General features: G+C 50.0%; 1 protein-coding gene across 5 annotated transcripts in view; it reads left to right on the top strand.

Annotated features, from left to right (window-relative positions):
• Window positions 1-19,112, top strand: part of ETS1 (v-ets avian erythroblastosis virus E26 oncogene homolog 1) — a 69,776-nt gene that overhangs the window by 35,573 nt on the left and 15,091 nt on the right. For all 5 annotated transcript variants that reach the window (XM_040652038.1, XM_040652037.1, XM_015297969.4 and 2 more), the window contains 4 exons: window positions 11,702-11,821; window positions 12,494-12,694; window positions 15,952-16,029; window positions 16,152-16,400. In XM_040652038.1, coding sequence (XP_040507972.1) covers window positions 11,702-11,821; window positions 12,494-12,694; window positions 15,952-16,029; window positions 16,152-16,400 — 648 coding nt within the window. The remainder of the gene's footprint in view (window positions 1-11,701; window positions 11,822-12,493; window positions 12,695-15,951; window positions 16,030-16,151; window positions 16,401-19,112) is intronic.

Genomic DNA, 19,112 nt, shown 5'->3' with positions numbered 1-19,112 from the left:
TGGCACCATGGATGACTTATTTTTTATGCTTTTTGGCTTGCTTTTTCTTTTTTCCATACGACATGCCTCTCTTACCAGGCCTTTTCCCCAGTGAGCATCATCTGAGCCCCATTCCCTCTGAGAGGAACACTGGGGTCTGTGCCCTGTGCCTTCCTGCTGCTTCTGGGGATGCTCTGGGGTTAGACCAGGTTGCTCTTTGCACACTTCAGTTCTGCAGCCGGGCCCCGTGGGTGGGAGCCTCACCAACCCACATCATGGCTCAGGAGCGGTCACCCAGCCCAAAGCTGCAGCATCCCAGGGCTCATTACAATCAGTGGAGGATTCCCAACGTTCCTGGCAAGGGCTCCTGGCTCCTGAGTAGCCGAGTGACACCCCCACTCCCTTCTCCATTTGCATCTCTCCTAACAGCCTCTTGGCCTGAGCAGCCGAATTCAATCAGCCCTTTCACCATCTGCTCCCAGGCACTTCTGCCGGGGAAGGCTCAGGGCCAGCGAGGCTGTAATTCCTTAATAGCTTCCGGATGCTGAGCACGGGGTGGATGAGAAGCCTGTGAGCATCTCAGCCTCTCTCCTCCCATCCCTGCAGCCTGTGTGGAGGTTTCCAAACTCAGGGCTTCCTTTGAGCACCCCCAGTCCCCTGGCTTATCCCTGCCAGCCCTTTGTTGTCCCATTTGATGCCAATAGGTGTCATAATCCTCATCCTGGCGAGCCCTTGGTACTGGGATGGGGATGGCTGAAGCTGAGGGGGCAGCCCAGCATGGTTTTGGCTGCCTTCCCCTGCTCACTCCTACCTTCCTCTGTTTCCCAAGGCTTGTCTGGCCCAACTGCTGCACTGGTCCCTGGTGGGAATATTCCTAGAAGTTAGAGTTGGAAGAGAAAAGCTTCCTGGGGCCGCCTGGGAAAACTCTTGCTCTCTTCAATGGGGCTGCTCGATCACCTGGAGGCTTCACAGTGCAGCCTGAATGGTGCAGAGCTCTGAGCTCACTCTGCTTTTTGGAAGCCCTGGTCTCGGAAACTGATGAGAAGCATGGAGGAGGTTTAATCTCAGGGCTGTTCTCGTGCTTGGGAAAATCCACTTGTTCCTTGTCTTTGTTTCCTTGTCCGCTTCCAAACAATAACAGCAGGAGAACCGTTCCTGGGATGCTGTGAAATGCAGTTGGTCAGGCAGCAGTGTTTCCAAGGCACTCAGCCCAGCGTGGCCTGCAGAGTTTTGCTACCCAGGTTTTTCCCGGGGCTGCTTCTGACCTCCATCCCTGGAGGAGCTGAGTGTGGTTCCCTCTCCTCCTACAGCAGACGGAAAAAAAAACAGTCTAGATTGAAACTGAGGTCATTTGCTACATCCATGGTCCCCTTTGGGGGTGATACCAGGTACAAGGAGGTGAAAAAGTTCACCTTTGGGAATGTTTAAATTGTGGTAAGTATAGGGCACATGTGGTTCGCGTCCATGGAACGGGACAGACAGCGTGTGGAGCTCGTGCTTGTGGGTGATGCTCATAGAGGTGCCAGCTGGGGCTGCCTGGGGACATTTGCAGTCTGTAGGGTGGCATAAGTGGAGTGCTGTCCAGGAAAGAAGAGAGGCTGTTTGCTTTGAGGACTTTCGAATTGTAGTTCTATGTAGGTCTTTATCCTCTCCTTTAAATGCTACTGCTCTGCGAGATGCAGTTAGCACAGGGGAGATGCATGGGCTGTGTGATGGATGTTGCTAGCTCCTTAGGTTCTGATTTCAGCTGCGGGGGGACTGTTGTGTGTGTTTGTGAACCACGTTCACGAGGAAGGATACGATACTTCAGAGCCATCAGGGCACTTGTAAATGCAAGTCTTCGTCAGAAGTACATCCAGTGTTACAGAGACGTAAATCCATACACAGTGCTGGGGGATGAGAGGTGTATGGATCACTGTACTACCTCCGTCTCTTGTCAGCAGCTGACAGAGCTGGCTATTTGTTCTACAGAGTTAGCAATAACTTTGTTGATTACAGTGATTGACTATCTTTGGTTTAATGTGATTTAGAGCAACCAGTGCTGAGATTTACCAGCTGCACTCCGACCTCCCAACCTCTATCTGGTTGCAAAAGTCTATACAATTATTTGTTTGATTTGAAAGAGAAATACACTCATCTCTCCTCCTTCTGGAACTGCAAAGCTGGGCAGCTCAGCCTGATGCAAAAGGACAGACCTGGCATCCTCATGTCCTGTGATGGAGGCAGAGAAGGACAAGGTAACACAGCGGGATGGGGACCTGGTGGTCACCGTACACCTTGTCCTCCTCCACGTGTCCTCTGCTTGCTGAGCAGAGCTGAAACACTCTCTGCTTCATAGAAAAAAAAGAGGCTGATATTAGAAATAGGGCCTTCCCTGGTGAGGCAGCAGTCGTCCCTGCGCAATCCACGGGGGTTGTGATGCGCTGCGACTTGCACCGTTGCGTTGAGCAATGGGCTCTTGCAGGCTTGGCTCTGCATCTGCCTGGCGCTGCCCTGGAGCTAAGGGTTGGCTGGGGAGGCTGCGGAGGTGGGGTGGGATGGGCAGCAGGCAGGAATCTGCAGCTGCGGAGCGATGTGGCAAGCTTCACCCCCAGAGTCTGCCGCCCCGGGCAATGTGTGTGCTCAGGAGCTGACCTGCTGCTGCCTTCCTCGTTGGCAACTCAGTGCTTTCTGCATCATTGCATCACATGGAGATGTCCTGTGCTCCAGGGATGCTGTCAGAGACACCTACTGCTCATGACCTATGGGCACTTCTGATTGCGTGTGCACTGACAGTGTGCTCTCCATAGCAGGTCCGCTGCAGTTCCTGCTTTGGCAAACATGCTGGGTTATGGAGAGAGAGCTGGTGAGCGGAGGAGAGCAGCTTTGATGTGGAGAAGGATAGTCTGGGGGCTGAGCGTCATCCTGGCTCGAGGGCACTTCAGTCTGTGTCCTGCCATGTGGTCCCCACGTGTCTGGCGTGACGTGGCATCGATGCAGCCTGCGGGCAAGGGCTGATGCCAGCACACAGAGTTTACGCAGAACTGGGGCTAGGCTGATAATCAAGTGGAGGCTGGGGAATTCCTTGGGACAGATTGGAGGGGAAGGAAAAGAAAGGAGGGGCTTGGCTGATTGGCTGCATGCCTCATCTCATTCTGAGGCCAGGAGAACTCCGGCTGTCTTTTAGGACCAGTCTGGCAGTGGAGTCCCAGCAGCAGGGACATCCGTGCAGAGCATCTTCATGAGAAGTGCGCTGTGTCGTGGTGATGGACAGCACAAATGGCGATTGGGCACAGAGACATTTCATGTGGCCGCAGATATGCAGTGAAACCATCTCCAGCTGTGAGGTCATGCCTAGCTGCTTACAGAATGTTGGCACAGCACGTTCTTCAGGTGTGCTTGAGCAGGCTCAGTGGGTTGGGATCTGTTTGTGGGGTGATGAAAGACCTAAGCATGACCAGAAGTCTCTTTGGCCTATATCCCTGCAGAGGGGGACAGCCCTGCCAAAATATCTCAGCCTTCCCTTTTCACACTTCCTATCCTGACAGCATCTTCCTCACACAATGTACTGCTGATTAACCTCAACCCTGACTTGCAAAATCGCTGCTGGCTGTTTTCTGGGAGATTGTCATGTGAAGTGCAGCAATGCTGTGCCTCCTGCAGCAACTGGAGCAAGCAGCTGGAGGCAGCAGAGCTGGGTCTGTCCGTAATGTGTCCGTCCACATGTATGGGAGATGAAGAAGAGTGAGATTAATATCTGAAGGAGAGACTGCTTGGATAGGGAGACATGCAATCTCAGCTGCTAGACTGGGGTTACGCAGCACCTTGATCCAACATGTGTGTGCTCTTGCAGTCCTGAGTAACGGTGCCGTGGCACGTGGTGCCTGAGCATCCTGCTCCAGGGATGGATCCTCTGTCGTGTCACTGCAGCGGAGGTGTCCCAGGTGGCATTGCCATGGGGATGAGACCAGCACAAGTTGCTCAGAAGCTTCCTACAGGGAAGTGTTGAGTGTGTAAAATGGGCTACTATCTGTTCCCCGTAGCTACCAGCCTTGGTTTGCCTTGGGAAGGGCTCCTGCGGCTGCGTGAACCCGAAGGGCCATTAAACCTTACAGGGTTTCCAGCCTAACCAGCAGAGAGCGAGGAATTTCAAGAGGCTTCTGGGCCCAGGCGTGAGCCATTCGAATACCTCGGGCAGCCATCCAAGAAGCAAATGAATATCTGGTTGTTTGTTCAGTCAGTATCACTGGGTTTGGGGAGGGTGGTTTCCCCCCCCCCCTCCTCATTGCTGTTGAGCAATTAAAGCTTTGCTGCTGGGACTTGGGGTGTGAGAAGCTGGGTTTTCACTGCTTGTTTGCGGAGGAGCATCTCCCTGAGCTGAAGCATTGGTGTGAGGTGGCTGCCACAGTCGTGACCTGGCCTCACTATTTACACTTGACCTGCTTTCAGCCGGGGCTGGGTGTCCATTACAGGCTTTGCTGGGCCCTCCCTGCTCTCCCATTAGCGTGTGCGTGCCTGTGCATGGGGATTAAAGCTATTTAGCAAAGCGGTTAGTGGGAATTAGAGTGAATTATCACAGGGGAAGCATTTCCTATAGGAGATAGTAGTTTTATTGGAGGTAGGGAGCATCCAGCCCTGTGAAGGAGGCTTTGGAGGCAAACCAGCTCATGAGTGAGATGTTCATCCCATCTTCAGCGGCTTATGTGATGTTTGTATGGGGAAGCAGGGTGAGAGAGGCCTGACCACCCATAAAAGAGACTTGGACTCTCAGCCAGGAGTCTGGGGACACATGGAGGTTGTGCAATGCTGGTTTTGGTGGCTGCAGCCTCATTTAGTGCAGCACTGGCACGAGTTGCCCAGAGAGGTGATGGGTGCCCCATCCCTGCAGACACCCAGAGCCAGGCTGGAGGAGCTCTGAGCACCAGATGGAGTGTGGGTGTCCCTGTTCATTTCAGGGGACTGGGACCAGATGGCCTTTAGTGGTCCCTTCCAACTCAAACCAGTCTGTGATTCTATCCCAACCTCTTGCTGTGGCCACTGCCGAAGTGCTGAGCTGGGAGCTCATATGTGCACATATGTAGGCTTTGCAGAGGTTGCATTAAACCCAGACCCTGTGCTCGGACCTGCACCATCGGGAAGGGCTCACACAAGGTTTCAGCAGTGACGTTCACAGATGCGAAGTGAGAGGAGCCGTTGCAAAGCTGATTCATGGGCTCTTGTTTGCAGGGGGCTTGCAGGGTTAGCAGAGTTGCTGCATCTAAACCACTGAGATCTCGGTGGAAAAACTTTTCTGCTGCCTTCGCTGGCTGCTTTGCATAGTTTTGATGAGTGCCGTTAAATGGTGGCCACATCGAAGCCCAGAGGTGGCTGTAGGTCCTTGGTGCTCCCTCTGCTCCATCCGTGCTCCCTCCAGTAGCTGAGATAAGGAGGATGCAGTGAAGCTCTGCACCAGGGGAAGCCTGGCTTCCAATTCCAGAGCCTGGGTCCTGTCCTGCCTGCTGAGCTGGGGAAACTTTCTCATCATCGCAGCAAGCATTGACTCAAGCCCTGTGGTTTTGCTGAGCTTCAATCCAGGGCTTTCTCTCGTGCTTCTCCCCCTTCTCTCCCCCGCAAACGCCAGGGAGGAGCGAGCCCCTGTGAGTGCAGGGGATGCCGCTTTCCCAGGGTCCACATCCAACACCCACGGCGTGAAGCTGTGACTGAGGGAATGGAAAGAAGCACAGGCAGCAGGCGGGGTCAGTGTGGCAGTGCTGCTGTTTGGGTGGCGGTGAAGCATCCTCTCACCTGTCGGTGCTGCTGCCTGGTCCATTGCCAAGAAATAGGAGCCAAAACCAACACTGACATTTGGATTGCTCTATTTTCTATTTTCCTCTGTTTTCTTGCTGCAAAGCTGGTCCCATTCAAAGTAAGTCTTGATGAGATGAAACACCTCAGTGCTACAGCGTGTGAGGACGTGACCTATGGGGATGTGACCCTGTGGACTAGAGAGACCTTTGTCCCAGGTTTGGCAAGGGGTGATGGCTGGGATATTCTTCCATATTCTGTTTTTTTGTGTGTTGTGAGCAGAGCAGGGCAGTGCCCGCAGTTTGGAAACGCGGCGCTGGGAGGCTTTGCTGTGAGCACAGGGTGCTGTAGGCATGGCTGCCCTGAGCATGCACCCCAGAGCAGCTCACACGCCTTACATGATGGGTAACACAATTTATCCCAAAGCCCAGGGCTGAACAGCAAGAGCATCCCGACAGCCGGTCCCACCCTCCTCTTAACCTTTCCCATTCCCTGCTCCCTGTGATGCTCCAAGTACAAACTCGGGAGAAGCCCTTTTATCTGCGTGCAGGGAGGACAAATTTCCAGGCCCTTTATTTAGTGGGAGAACTCGCCCCCATGACACGCTGCATCTCCATAAGAAAGCTGCTGAATGCCGGAAGAAAGCTGGCTTTGTTGTTCTTTTTGCAGCGCTAAGCAGTGCGGGCTTTTGGTTTCCTCTCTTGTTTTTCTCTTCAAACCCCGCTTTCATCTCGGAGTATTTATTTTTCACTACTTGAAGGAGGAAAAAAAAAAGCTTATTTTTCTTTTTTTAAAATGTATTTATTTAAAATTAAAATAGCGAATGTCAGTCCCTTTCGTGCCATGCCTGGGAGAGAGAAACATGATGAGGTGCTGCAGGAGGGGTACAAATCTCAGTGCCCTCTGCCCCAGCATCTCCTCATCCTCGTCCTTCCTCCCCAGTTTTCCTTCTATTCCCCTTCATTCCCTTTTCTCCCCTGAGTTTCTCTGCCCTTTTGGTCTGAGGAGCCCTAATTGGAACAGGCCGGCTCCGCTCCTGCTTCCTGCGTGGGAGTGAGAGGCTGCGCTTGTGAAAACAGTTCAAAAGTGCAGACAAATTTTTGCCTAATCCTGCCTAAATAAGTGGGGCTCAGTTGGGGTTATTTGCCCAGGCACTCCTGCCCCGATGCTGTGTGGGGCACCTGGGAAAGGCAAATCTGCCTTAGGGGAATGGGACCTGGAATGGGAGATGTGGGAGATGGTGCCTCTGCTGTGCCCCATCGGGGAGCGTGGGAAGGGTCTCAGCTCCCGGCCCCCCTCTCCCCAGCCTCCTCTCTTCCTGAGAAAGGTTTCTCAGCTGAACCCCGCCAGCTGGGAGACTTTGGGAATTGTCTTTCAGCCTCCCCATTGCTAGCCCTGCCCTGGCTTTGCTCCTGGGGAAGGCTGGGGTGGAAGAGCCTGTGTGCCATGTGATGGGTGGTCGTGGGCTCCTTGTGGGATGGAGCAGCTTGGTGGCACAGGGAAAGGCAGGAGAGCAAATGAGTCCTTGGCCCTCTTGCCAAACCTCTGAGAAACTCCTCTTGCTCCATCACAGGCAAATAGGGCCATGGGGGCAGCACTGGGATGTCCCTGGGGTGGCAGAAGTGAGCATGGTCCCAGGGGACACAGCCTCCTCTCTGACCTGGCTGAGTTGCCCTCCAGTGGAGCTGTGCATGGGTGCTCATAGGAGCATCTCAGCCAGCTGTGGCTCAAGGGCTGAGCTCTTCTGAGATGTTTGGGCATAAATTCATGCAGCTGTTGGATGCATGGTCCCAGAGTGATTATTTTCTTGACGACGCAATGCCAATTTGTATCCTTTCCAAAACATATCCCATGCCTCCTTCAAGCAGTCAGTGTGTCCCACATCCCTGTGATGTCAGCACACCGTGGGATTAGCCTCTGTCCCAGGAGGGCTTTTACCTTCGAGAATGGCGTGCTGGGTCTCTGACCTGGTGTGCATCCAGCAGAGCAGGGGCAGGGGGGCTGTGGGGTCAGCTGGCCCTGCTCTGACCCGCTGGGCATCCATCTACATGCAGGCTACTGTGTAAAACAGTGGGGACCAAACAAGAACACACTGAGGCTTTTGATGGGAAACAAAGTGAGTGGCTGAGGGGAGCGTAAAGGGGGCATTGACTCCAAGTGGAAATTAGGGAGAAAAATGACTTTGCTCCTGTCCTCCAGCTTTTTTTCTTGACTGCCATTTATTTTGCTTATGCAATCAGATGCTAATGTTTTGACATGCAGCAGAGTCTCTTGCATTTTAAGGTCAAAATCCCTGAAGTTTGTAAATCGTAGTGCTTTAAAAAGATCAGATGCATAGAAATAGTTTATACATGTGGAGCCTGTGGAGAGCAGAATGGGAATTCGTCTGGGAGATGAACTCGGTGATGTTGGCCTCTCTGTGTGCTTCTCACAGTCTCTGTGTCTATTTGTCCAGCACCTACTGCAGTGCCATCATAGAGTGATTAAGGTTGGTAAGGACCTCTGAGGTCCCCAGACCAACCCCTGCCCACCCCACCCTGACAACTGCCGTATCTCCATGGCTCTGGGACACCCCCAGGGATGGTGACCCCCCACTCCCTGGGCAGCTGTGCAGTGCAGCACCGCTCTTTCAGAGAGGAGATTGTTCCTAATATCCAATCTGAACCTCTCCTGGTGCAACTTGAGGGCTTTATTTCCCATCCCATCAGTAGTTACCTGGGAAGGTGGTTTTGGGGTGGATCCTCTCAATCTTAAAAGCCACACAGGGATGCGATGCTGGCTGTTGGCAGTGGCAGATCATTGCCATCCATGTGTCTTTCTGAAATCTGATCTCCAGGGATGTGAAGGAGGTGGAGGAAAAACAAAGTCTGGTTTTGGGAAGCCTTCAGGGTCTCAAGCTGAGCCCCCAGACCTCTTTTGCTTTGCAGAGTTGCAGCCACTCGCATCAACATCCCTCTGCCGTCCTACTGTGTAAGGCAAATTGCTTATCTCTGCTCTACAGATGCTGGAGATGATGTGACATCATTTTCCAGAGCCCCTGCAACTCCTGTTAGTATTTAAAAACCAAACCATCATACCCTGCCTGGTGTCCCAGGAGGAAAATCAAATGCTGCTCGCTGTCAGTGCAGCGGCAGCAGCAGGAGATGTGGCATCTCGGCAGCACGCTGCACATGCAAGCAGTGTCAATGAGGCTTTAATGGGTGTTGTAAAACCCATCCAGCAACCCCAGCTTGCGATGTAAGTCCACGCGTGGTTTTTAGGTTGAATATGAAATTGCCCAACAAAGCTGGCGTACAGCAGCTGGGTTTGGTGCTGGGTTTGATGCGTTCCGAGCCCGCCTGTGTGCACGCATGCATGCTTTTGCATGTGCTTTCGTGGGCAGCAGGAGGTACACAAAGGGGACGTTTTATTTGTGTAAGATTTGATTAAAATCTTGGAGAGGGGTTTCAGATGACAGTGAAAGCTGAAACCAGGGGAGCGAAGCCCGGCTTGCTTTTGTTACAGAAATGCTGCCCTGCTCTGACCTCTGCCCACCCTGAACTGCAGGCGGGTGTGTGCTGCGGGCACAGGGGCAGCACCACGGCTGGGTCCTCCTGTAGGGTCCTGCAGAGCACAGCCATGTCAGAGTGCAGGTAAAGCCCATCGTGCTCCCAGGGGTTAATAAGGAGAATGATGTTTCAGTACGTTTAGTATCACTCAGAGCAAAAATTGAAATAAAAACTGTCCCCCCCCCCCCCGTTCTCCCTCAGATCACGCAGCCAGGACTTGTCCGCAAACACGTACGCACAGCTTCACCACCCCATTTAATGCTGCACATGCGAGCTCTTCTATAGAAGCATGATGCTGTTGACTAAAATTAGGCTTCTGCAGACGTTTGCAGGTGTGGGGTTTTGGGGCTGTTTTGTGTTTTGAAGAAGTTTTAAGCAGTAGCTATGGTCTAACAAGAAAAAAGGGTTTCCACTCGAATTTTCCCAGTGCATCTTGTTTTAAAGAAGCCTCAAAATGCATGTTTTGGTTTGGCTTTGGTGCTCACCTTATGGAACCGAAAACCCTATCCCGTGCTACTGAAAATCTGCTTCACTGGCTCTGTGCAAACCCAAACGTGTGGACCCGTCTGTGACAGATGCTCCTTTGCATGGCAGCAGGAAGAATTCAGCACAAGCAGAAGCCCTGCTTGTGGCTTGCCTAAGGAGGTCATCTGTGTGCAGGTTTTTTTGCGAGTGATTCAGTGTAAAATGGGGTTGGAAACGTTTTCTGAGCCTGCCTCTGACTCAGCTTCCCATGGCTGGGGAGCAGTGCGCTGCCGTTGAAGCAGCAGCGAGGGAGCGGATCCATGGGTGGTCCCCGTAACCACAGAGCACAGCCAGCAGAGCATTAACGTGTAACATGAGGATGAAGGGAAAAGGGCACCGAACCACTTTCTCCCAGCGTTATCTCAAAGCCAGCAGATGGAGAGCAGAGATATGCAGGGTGCCTGCTCGTTTTTCTGTGCCCTCCTCGGCCAAATCCAGTAAATAATGAAGTGTAATTTGTCAAATAGCCTTTGAATGTTATTATTTGCTTTTGAAGGTCCTGACGGTCGCAGCGTGGCAGGCAAGCCTTGATTTCTGCAGCAGGCTGGGGAAGGAATGGGGCACTGGGCTGAGAGCAGGGCTACCTGGGCAAAGGGGATGGGGGTGTGGAGCAGTGAGGGCTGGGAGCTGGGCACGTGGATGGCTTTGCACATCTGTGCTTGGGGGTGAGAGGTGGAAGGTGCAAAGATAAAGGCAGGAGATCAGCTCTGGTTGGCTGGGCTGCACTCAGGATGCTCTCGGTGATCCTTGGGAGAGGAGCACTTTGCTGCTGTGTGGAGTATTAAATCAGAGCTTAATGCAGGGCGATAGTGAGCCAAGGTGGCTTTGCACAGCACGGGGAGCACTGGGGCTTTTGCCATTCACATCCAGCTGTGATGAAAGCACCAAAAGTTTGCGCTCGTTGTCATTTTTCCAATGAGAAGAGTTTTCATTGAAAAATCCCTGATAGGCTGCAGAGTGATGCTGGCCTCCAGCAGAGGACTTACAACAAGACTGACACAGTTCAGTTGTTGGAGATGGTGAATGTTTGAGGCTTTCCTTCGCCACAAATGATGGTTTTCAGGAATGCTTCAAGTATGTGAAAAAGAGCCAAAACCTTTATTCAGATTGAGTTTTTTTTCAATTGGTTGCTTTTGTTTATGGAACGTTTTGGCTACAAATTACCACCTCCTTCCAAACAAATTAGTGAAAGGAAAGAAAGGAAGGCAGACCTTTGCTTCTCATCAGGACTGGCTCCAAGGCCCTTGGCCTGGCCCCATGCATCCCATGGGGCGGCTGCGCATTGTTCAGTGACTCACAGAGAGCCGGGGCCTTGCATGATGTAACTCTGTGCTCATGTGGGATTTTCCAGCTCTTTGTTTTCCCTCCAATCCTTGAATGGCTTTTCTGCTGGTTCTCCATCCTGCTTCATCCTGCTGTGGCCCTACTTTTCCTGGGATTGCCTGCAATTCTTCAGAATGACTTTCCCATCTTGCTTTGGGCCAGGACACCCAGCACTGGAGCAGGCATTCAGAAATGCTTTCCTTCATGCTTTCTTGTTCACACTCATGTAGGACTCATGGCCCAGCTCTCTCCCAGGCTTTAGAAGCCTGGGGTGATGGTGATGCTGGGTAAGCTGTTGTCTGTGATGGTTTTTGATATCATCATCAAATTTCCAGCAGCACATTCATGGTTGGCTCACTGGGAGACAACACGTACCATGCAGCTGAGCTTGCCAGACATGGCTTGTATGCAGGTCTGCTCACGGACCTGCAGGGTTTAGGTTTTCAATTTCAAAAGAAGCAAAGGAACCGTTTGGTTGTTTTCTGGCAATTCAGTGGTCTGTGCAAAGTGTTCTGTTGTCTTCCCCAGTCCTTATGGTTGTTTTTCTCTTCTGGTGTTTTCAGATATGGAATGTGCAGATGTGCCTTTGTTAACCCCCAGCAGCAAGGAAATGATGTCTCAGGCACTGAAAGCCACCTTCAGTGGCTTCGCAAAGGAGCAGCAGCGGCTGGGAATCCCCAAAGGTAAGAGATGGCAGTGTAGCTGTGGTAGGCACAGAAGACATATCCCCCACCATGATGCCCTTCCCCACAGCAACACGTGGCGCCCATCCTGTGGTACTGCCTTGTTTCTTGGCAGTTTAAGCTGGAAGAATCCAAACATACAGGCAGAACCTTTTAGTACCACTTGCAGACTGTACCCATCTGACAGATTGCGCCTGTATGTCCTGCTAACAAAGTGAGATAACCTCTACTGCCAGACTGCTCTGCAGCTTTGTTGAGACTGCGAGACTTGTGTTTGCAAATCACATCCACTGTACAGGGAAGCAGCTGGGATGCTTTACAAGAGGCTGATAAAGGGGGGAAAGCAACAAGATGAAGGAGTGGGTGGGAGAAGGGGTCAGAGAACTGCCAGCATTTTTGTAAGTCCCAAAGCTCACTCCTGCTATGAAATATGTCTGCAAACATGGCTGATCCAAACTTACTCTGGGTGTAGTATCCCCCCACCATATATTGCCTTTTTGCCAACAGTTTGTCAGTCTCTCACAGGCTGTGCAGGTGCTTATCTACTGGGATAGATGTAGATGTGTCCTGTTTTCCTGGGGAAAAGGCTTGTGGTTGCTCATTAACGGATCTCTTCTACAACCCCTTGTTAGTTGCTCATTAATGGATCTTTTCTGCAACCCCTTGGTGCAGATCCCCAGCAGTGGACAGAGACGCACGTGCGGGACTGGGTGATGTGGGCAGTGAATGAGTTCAGCCTGAAGGGAGTGGATTTCCAGAAGTTCTGCATGAACGGAGCTGCCCTGTGCGCCCTGGGCAAGGAGTGCTTCCTGGAGCTAGCGCCTGACTTTGTGGGAGATATCCTTTGGGAACACCTGGAGATCTTGCAGAAAGGTGAGTCCTGGGATCTCCAAAGGGGGTAGTTTGTTTGCTCCTGGCTACTCTGTAGTGTATGACGTCCTACTTGGGCTGCAGTCCCAGTCAAAGCAGCTTTGAAAGCTCGGCTTTCCCGTAAGATTTCAAATGGGCATTGCAGCCAGAAGTGGGCAATGCAAATCCTGGCACTTGTTGAAAGAGGAAGGGAACACCCTGTTCACGCGGGGATGCTCTGCCTGCCTGGAAATGGTGGTGGGATTTTCCAAAGCATTCTTCCTCAGTTCGTTTAGCTCCCGCTGTGAATTTTACTGCTTCCTCTGGTGCAGCAAGGTACAACATCACCAAAATCCCACGCTGACTTCCCTGTTGCAATTGGAAGCGGCTTTTGTTTCTTGTCTAATGAGTGTAACGGCATTTAGTTAAGTGTGGCCGTATCCCACACAGGAGGGAATGGTAAAAACAATATCTGCCTTTCCCTGCATACAGGGGCATTAATTTTGGTTTATTTGTGAAGGGTAGGGGGGTGTCCCACACTGATTTTGGATGTTAATTTAGATGGTGTACAGTTTTTCCAACTCGGATGGTTCCTGAAGAGTGAAATCTTAAGATATTTAATATCTTAAATATCTTAAAGATCTCCTGTAGCCCACTTCTGTGCAGAGCTACGTGCTCTCCTGGAACACCCTCTGTGCCACCGGGCTGACCCTGCGTGCCTGTCCATAGGTCTGTGCTGGTGGCAGGAAGGGGAGGGGGAACAAAGTTATGCCTTCCAGGAAACCATTGACAAATGGATGTTAATTGCTGATTACTAATTTTACTGCTACCTGTGGTTTGCAGAAGGTAAACACGGCTCTTCCCAGGGTCAGGGTATGTCAGACTGTTTTTCTGCTCTTTGTTTGACTCTGTATCTGTTCAGTTCTTCTCGTTTCGCATGATTTTTAATGAGTGCTTATATCAACAGCATACAGTTTAACCAAACAAAGCAAAACGTTGTGGTCAGTCCTATTTCTATTTGCTATGAGCCACGGCTTGTAACACAGCTCTGCCTTCCTGCAACTCACTGGAGAGGGATGCAATGTGCCTCAGCTTCTGGCTGGGGCACTGGGCTGGGTCTTCTCCCAGCTCTGCCTTTCCTGCAGGTTTCCCTAAGGCACAGAGAGGAACTCGGTGCTGCACTGCTCACTGTCAAGTAGGGTTGCAGTTTCCCCACAGCACTGACACATGTAAGTTTGGATGCTGCAGTCAGGATGATGCAAAAGGTGTGAGGTAGATAAAAGCTTTTACAGAGAAGCTGGAAATCTTTTGTACCTATTGCAGCTTTTTCTTCCAAAAGGATGGAAAAAAAATAAAGCAGAATTTCTTTGTCTCAACACCACTGACATAGCTCTGGGAACCAAGAAATCCCCGTTCTCTGTTCAGCTTTGTCGGTGACTTCATCACTTCTTGCTTAAGTTGTCTGAGCCATAGCTTGGATGTTGGGTTCTTAACACATTTCCCAGAGGAGCAATATCTGTAAAGTATTTGGAGAGTAACTGAGGAGAACTTCCAAGAAATAACCAGCTTCATTCCAAGGACTAATTCCTCTTCCCTGTAAGTCATGAGACTCATCTTACTGGTCTTACATCTTCAGGCCCCAGTCAAGTCCAGGTTCTGTTGTGCTGGCGTTGTACAACACAGCTCTCCCCATGTGAGATGTGGTTTCTCTCCACTTTGCAGCTGGAGATGTGAAGCATGAAGGGATCACCATTCCCATAGGCTCACCTATAAAGCCACACTATGGGTGAGCCCACAGGGTCCACTCACCAGTCCCCACTTCTCGCACCCATCACCCTGTCACCTGCCATCATCGCCCAGAGCTGGTGATGCTGAGGCTAACACTGACATGCCTGGCATTACCTGTGGTGGTGTGACTGTCGGAGTGGGGTTGTGCTGGGACAGGCTGTGACCCCGCTGTCCTCCTGCTAACACTCCTCCCCTTGTGAACTCTTTCTGAGGGAGTGACTCACGGACCACAGCCTGCTCAGGGTTTAAAAATGGCAGCAGATGGGCGACTTTTCCCTGCATGGATTTGGGTATTTTTGGGCCTATTTTTCCAAATTTCTTCCTAAAATAGCCTCTTCAGTTACCAGCAGTCAGCAGTGCCCTCCAACTGACTGTAAGCACAGCTGAAGGTTGCTCTCTTTCCCTGTGGTCACACTCCCTGCCCCTTGGCAGAGTCCATGGGGAGAAAAAGAGCATTTCTCATTAGGTCTCTCTGTTTGTACAAAACCTCCTTTTGTTGGAGGATATTTTCCACCCTGCAATCCCCAGGAGAGAGGGCCAAAATTAGGCTCCTTGCAAACGAACATGCGTTATCTTCAGTTTGCTTCTCTATAGCCTCAGCAGGAATAAATATAACCCAGAGTTGTTAGTGCATTTTATTTTTGTTACCCTCTGCAAGGAAAAGAAAATCTCCCATGCTGATATCTCTGCCCACGTGCTATACTGGAATGAGTAAGTTGTTAATGGATAAACTGGTCAGCAGGAGCAGTGTGGCTTTTAGGTGCAAAAGCAAAGTCAGTGGGAGCAGCAAAGTGCTCAGAAGGAGCAGTGGAAAGAGGGCAGTCTGCTTTGCTGTGATGCTTGCTTGTTCCCAGTGAACCACGCCTATAGAAAGGTCAACATTTGTGGTGCTGCCCGTATGTACTCTGTGCAGTGTGTATTAGGGCTGGTTAATGGAGAGGATGGCAAAGCTTTGAGATGGAATCCTTTGCCTTCATCAGGTGTAAGGTGAAAGGTGCTGTGTACACTGGGAGATAGCATTAATTTAATGTTGTAGGGACTGTTTTTGGTCTGTGTTACCCACTCACATACATCTACCTGGCCTAAAGATGGAGAGTTTTCCAGGAAAACAGCTGTCCTTGGATGGTGGTCATGAAATCGTACATGTAACCACGGGAGGCAATTTTTTAAAGAAAGAAGCTGATGAAATAAAGGACGCAAGGAAATTATGTAACAAGCATTGCAGAACCACCTGGAGCCATGGATAGAGAGAGCTGTTAGTTTGTTTTGTTTAAATTTGTTTGTCTGCAGCAAGAATTCCCGAAGGAGCCCGAATGTATCAAGCATGGGTTTCAGTGGCATTTCAGCACTTAACTGCACATTTCCTTTGAATGTCCCAGTTTAACCCAGACAGGAGCCTTTTAGGAAGTCTAGACCTCTCTGCATTACAGCATGTTTTGCAAAGCATGAGATGTCTATGGGCATATGACAGCTGCTTCCTTTTCTCTTTGCAGAAGAGGCAAAACCATACCCAGCAAATGGAGTGAATGCAGCGTATCCAGAATCCCGCTATACTTCAGACTACTTCATTAGTAAGTCCCAATTATTGTTATTATTATTGCACTTCCAGGTATAAAAGGGCCACCTTCTAGAGGTGTCTGCATCACACGAGGATTGCTTGCTTTGCTTTCTGAGCCTCTCATCCTGCCGACAGGTTATGGCATCGAGCACGCACAGTGCGTGCCTCCCTCCGAGTTCTCTGAGCCCAGCTTCATCACAGAGTCCTACCAGACCCTCCATCCCATCAGCTCGGAAGAGCTTCTGTCCCTCAAGTACGAGAACGACTATCCCTCAGTCATCCTTCGTGACCCCGTCCAGACGGACTCCCTGCAGACAGACTACTTCACAATCAAGCAAGAAGTGGTAACGCCAGACAACATGTGCATGGGACGTGCCAGTCGAGGTACACTTGGGCATCTCTCATGGTTTGCTTGGGTTATTGCTGTCTCTGCATACATGAACATGAGTGGAGCTGAAATAGGCTTTAAGGTTATTAGGGAGGACAGACTGCTCTGTGGTTGTAGAAATCTCATTTTCCTAGGAGACAGGCAAAAAAAACCCACAAATCCTTCACAAGTTCCCCTCAGGAATTACTGTCTAAAGCTCCAAAAGGTTTTACACTTGATGATCCAAAGTCTTTACCATTACCTCCGTTGAACTTGATGGCTATTTGCTTGAACTGGTGATCTGTTCCAGTGAAGCCAAGCCTCGTGCTTTGTTAGCAGACTTGCATATCATGTGTCGGGTCAATGACAAAGTCCCTGAATCCTGAGCTATACCCCACATCTCTAGAGTTATAAGTACATCGTTCCTGTTTGAGTTGATGGGCTTTAAACACTTAAACACTTCTGAAGATTTGAGCCCAAATGCCTTTTCAATTGATTCAGTTAAATTCTGAACACATGGGGCCCAGGTGCCCAACTATTTTGTAATTACATTGCTTAAAGTGAGTCTGGGGATCTGGCTCATGGTATATATTCAAAGAAAGAGTTTAATGCGTGGAGCTCAAAGTTGCTTACAAAGGGTTGTCATTATCTCCAGCTTCCAGGTAGGGAACCTGAGGCAGGGGGAAGAGATCTGACCTGCAATCGTGTCCTGAATAGAATCCAGGTGTCCCTATGCCTAAAATTCATTATATCATCTTGTTCCTGTGAGCTGGGTTTGATGTTGAATGTTTAAACCCATTCATCCAGCACTGAAGGCTGAAGATGTGGTTCCCTGTGAAAGCCCCTTTGCAGATGTGCACTGTGTATGTCTTGCACAGAGGAGCTCATTGTGAGTTGCTCATTCTTTTTCAAGGCTGGGAGAGCTAATGACAGGAAATTTATTAATTATATTATTAATTACCTCTGCTTCTGCTGGTTGAAAGAGGTGACTTGAATGATACAGTGAGTCAAAAGGGCAGCAGTGTCACAGTTTTGGGTAAACTTCTCTTTCTGGGGTTGCTTTTCTGTCATTCTTTCATCTGTGTCTTTCACTCTTCTCGAACTTTTCCTTAACATAGGTGACTTCCTAAGAATTCTCATTGAAATGCAATGACTCAGGGATGCTTTCACAGTTGTTCCTGCTGGAAAGCCTAAAAAGGCTCCAGGGAGGGAAGAAGGAGCCTTTCAATCAGCACTGGGGACCAAAGACCTTGGCGTTAGCCAATGCTACTGATTGCTGTTGAAGAAATGCTGCACATCGTGGCTGTGCTCACACTGGCACTACATTTAAGCTATGTAGAATGGCCTTTGGGTGGCATAAATCCTCTCGGAGTGCTATAAGGAAGCTTTAATGTAAACCAGAGTCCAGCTTATTTATATTTACAGACATTTCTACCTCCTACTCTTATTATAAGGTTAATCATTCGCAAAGTCAAACGCTTAAGGAAGGGAGACGTCAGGGTGAAGATTTTCCAGACAGTCGCACTTTGCCTTGCTTTGTGTGGGCATTAGGTGTTAATTTGGTGGTTCCAAGGGAGGTTTTTCTGTCTGCCTTATTGGTGAAGGTGTCTGGTTGGAAAATGTGGCTGCCGAACTCCTTAACAGACTTCTCCTGAGGAGGTGCAAGGCATGGCTTGCAAAGGCTCACAGCTAGGTCAAATTTGGGTGAATTGTCAATGAAATGACACAAGTGATGGCTCTAATGCTGAAGCTGTTCATCTGGTAGATTGATAGCTCCTTTTCTAGGAGAGTTTGTGCCTCGGTATTTCTCAGAGAAGTGCTTATACCTATTAAGGTATGCACAGAACTGTGATATTTTCCCCTTGCAGGATTCAGGAATTGATTGAAGTGCATTTTGCAAGTTCTCAAAATACTAAAGGAGATATTAAAAAAAAAAAGAAAAAAAAAAAAAGAATTTGAAGTGAGGATATCATCAGGAGAATCATTTTGAAACTTGGACTTGTCAAAAGCAACTAGCAAAGTATCCAAAAAGGAATGATGGATGTCAACCTACACTGAGTCTCGTGAAGTCATGCTAAGGAGAAGCTGGGCCTAAACTGGAAATCCCAGGCTTGTAAGACCAGTTCATTTGCTTGAAGACGGAGCATCTTTGTGGGATGAAGAGGGAGATGCCTGTTGCTGAGGCCAGCAGTCAGGGCAGAGCTGCCTTTTTGGCATAGCTCCTCACCCACGGTAGTTAAGTCTTTTTGCAGCAAGTGCTCTTCAAACTACAACACAACGAATATCTGGGGGAGCTTGCCAGCGTCCTTCCACGATCCCATTCCCCTGTGATTTACTATCTGGGCCCGAGCTGCGGGTAGCTCTGCCAATGGAAATTTCTCCAGGAGTTCTTGCACAATCCCAGCAGCTGTTTTTAGCCCGGTTTGGGAAGTTAGTGAACTTGAATGATCCTGTTATGCTCTCAGTTTGTCAGTAAAGATGTTGAGCAATCGGCAATGTGAGGGAGATCAGAGAGAGCAATTTCAGTTTGTTCTTTGTATCCTTTTTTAGCTTGCTGCTTTAAGTACAGAGGGTATACTTGTGTTGTTCCTAGCGGGTGTAAATCAGCATAGTGCTGCTGAGGATCTGGCCTCTCATGTTCTGGTCTTTACTAAAAATACCCTGGAGAGCCTTGATACAACCCAGCTGTGCTCACCTTACCAGAACTGGAAAAATAGCTGTTTGAGCTC

The sequence above is a fragment of the Gallus gallus genome, chromosome 24 (assembly GCF_016699485.2).
Source record: "Gallus gallus isolate bGalGal1 chromosome 24, bGalGal1.mat.broiler.GRCg7b, whole genome shotgun sequence".
Classification (NCBI taxonomy): Eukaryota; Metazoa; Chordata; class Aves; order Galliformes; family Phasianidae; genus Gallus; species Gallus gallus.
Note: the sequence above shows the minus strand (reverse complement) of the source record. Positions and strands in the feature narration are given on the sequence as shown.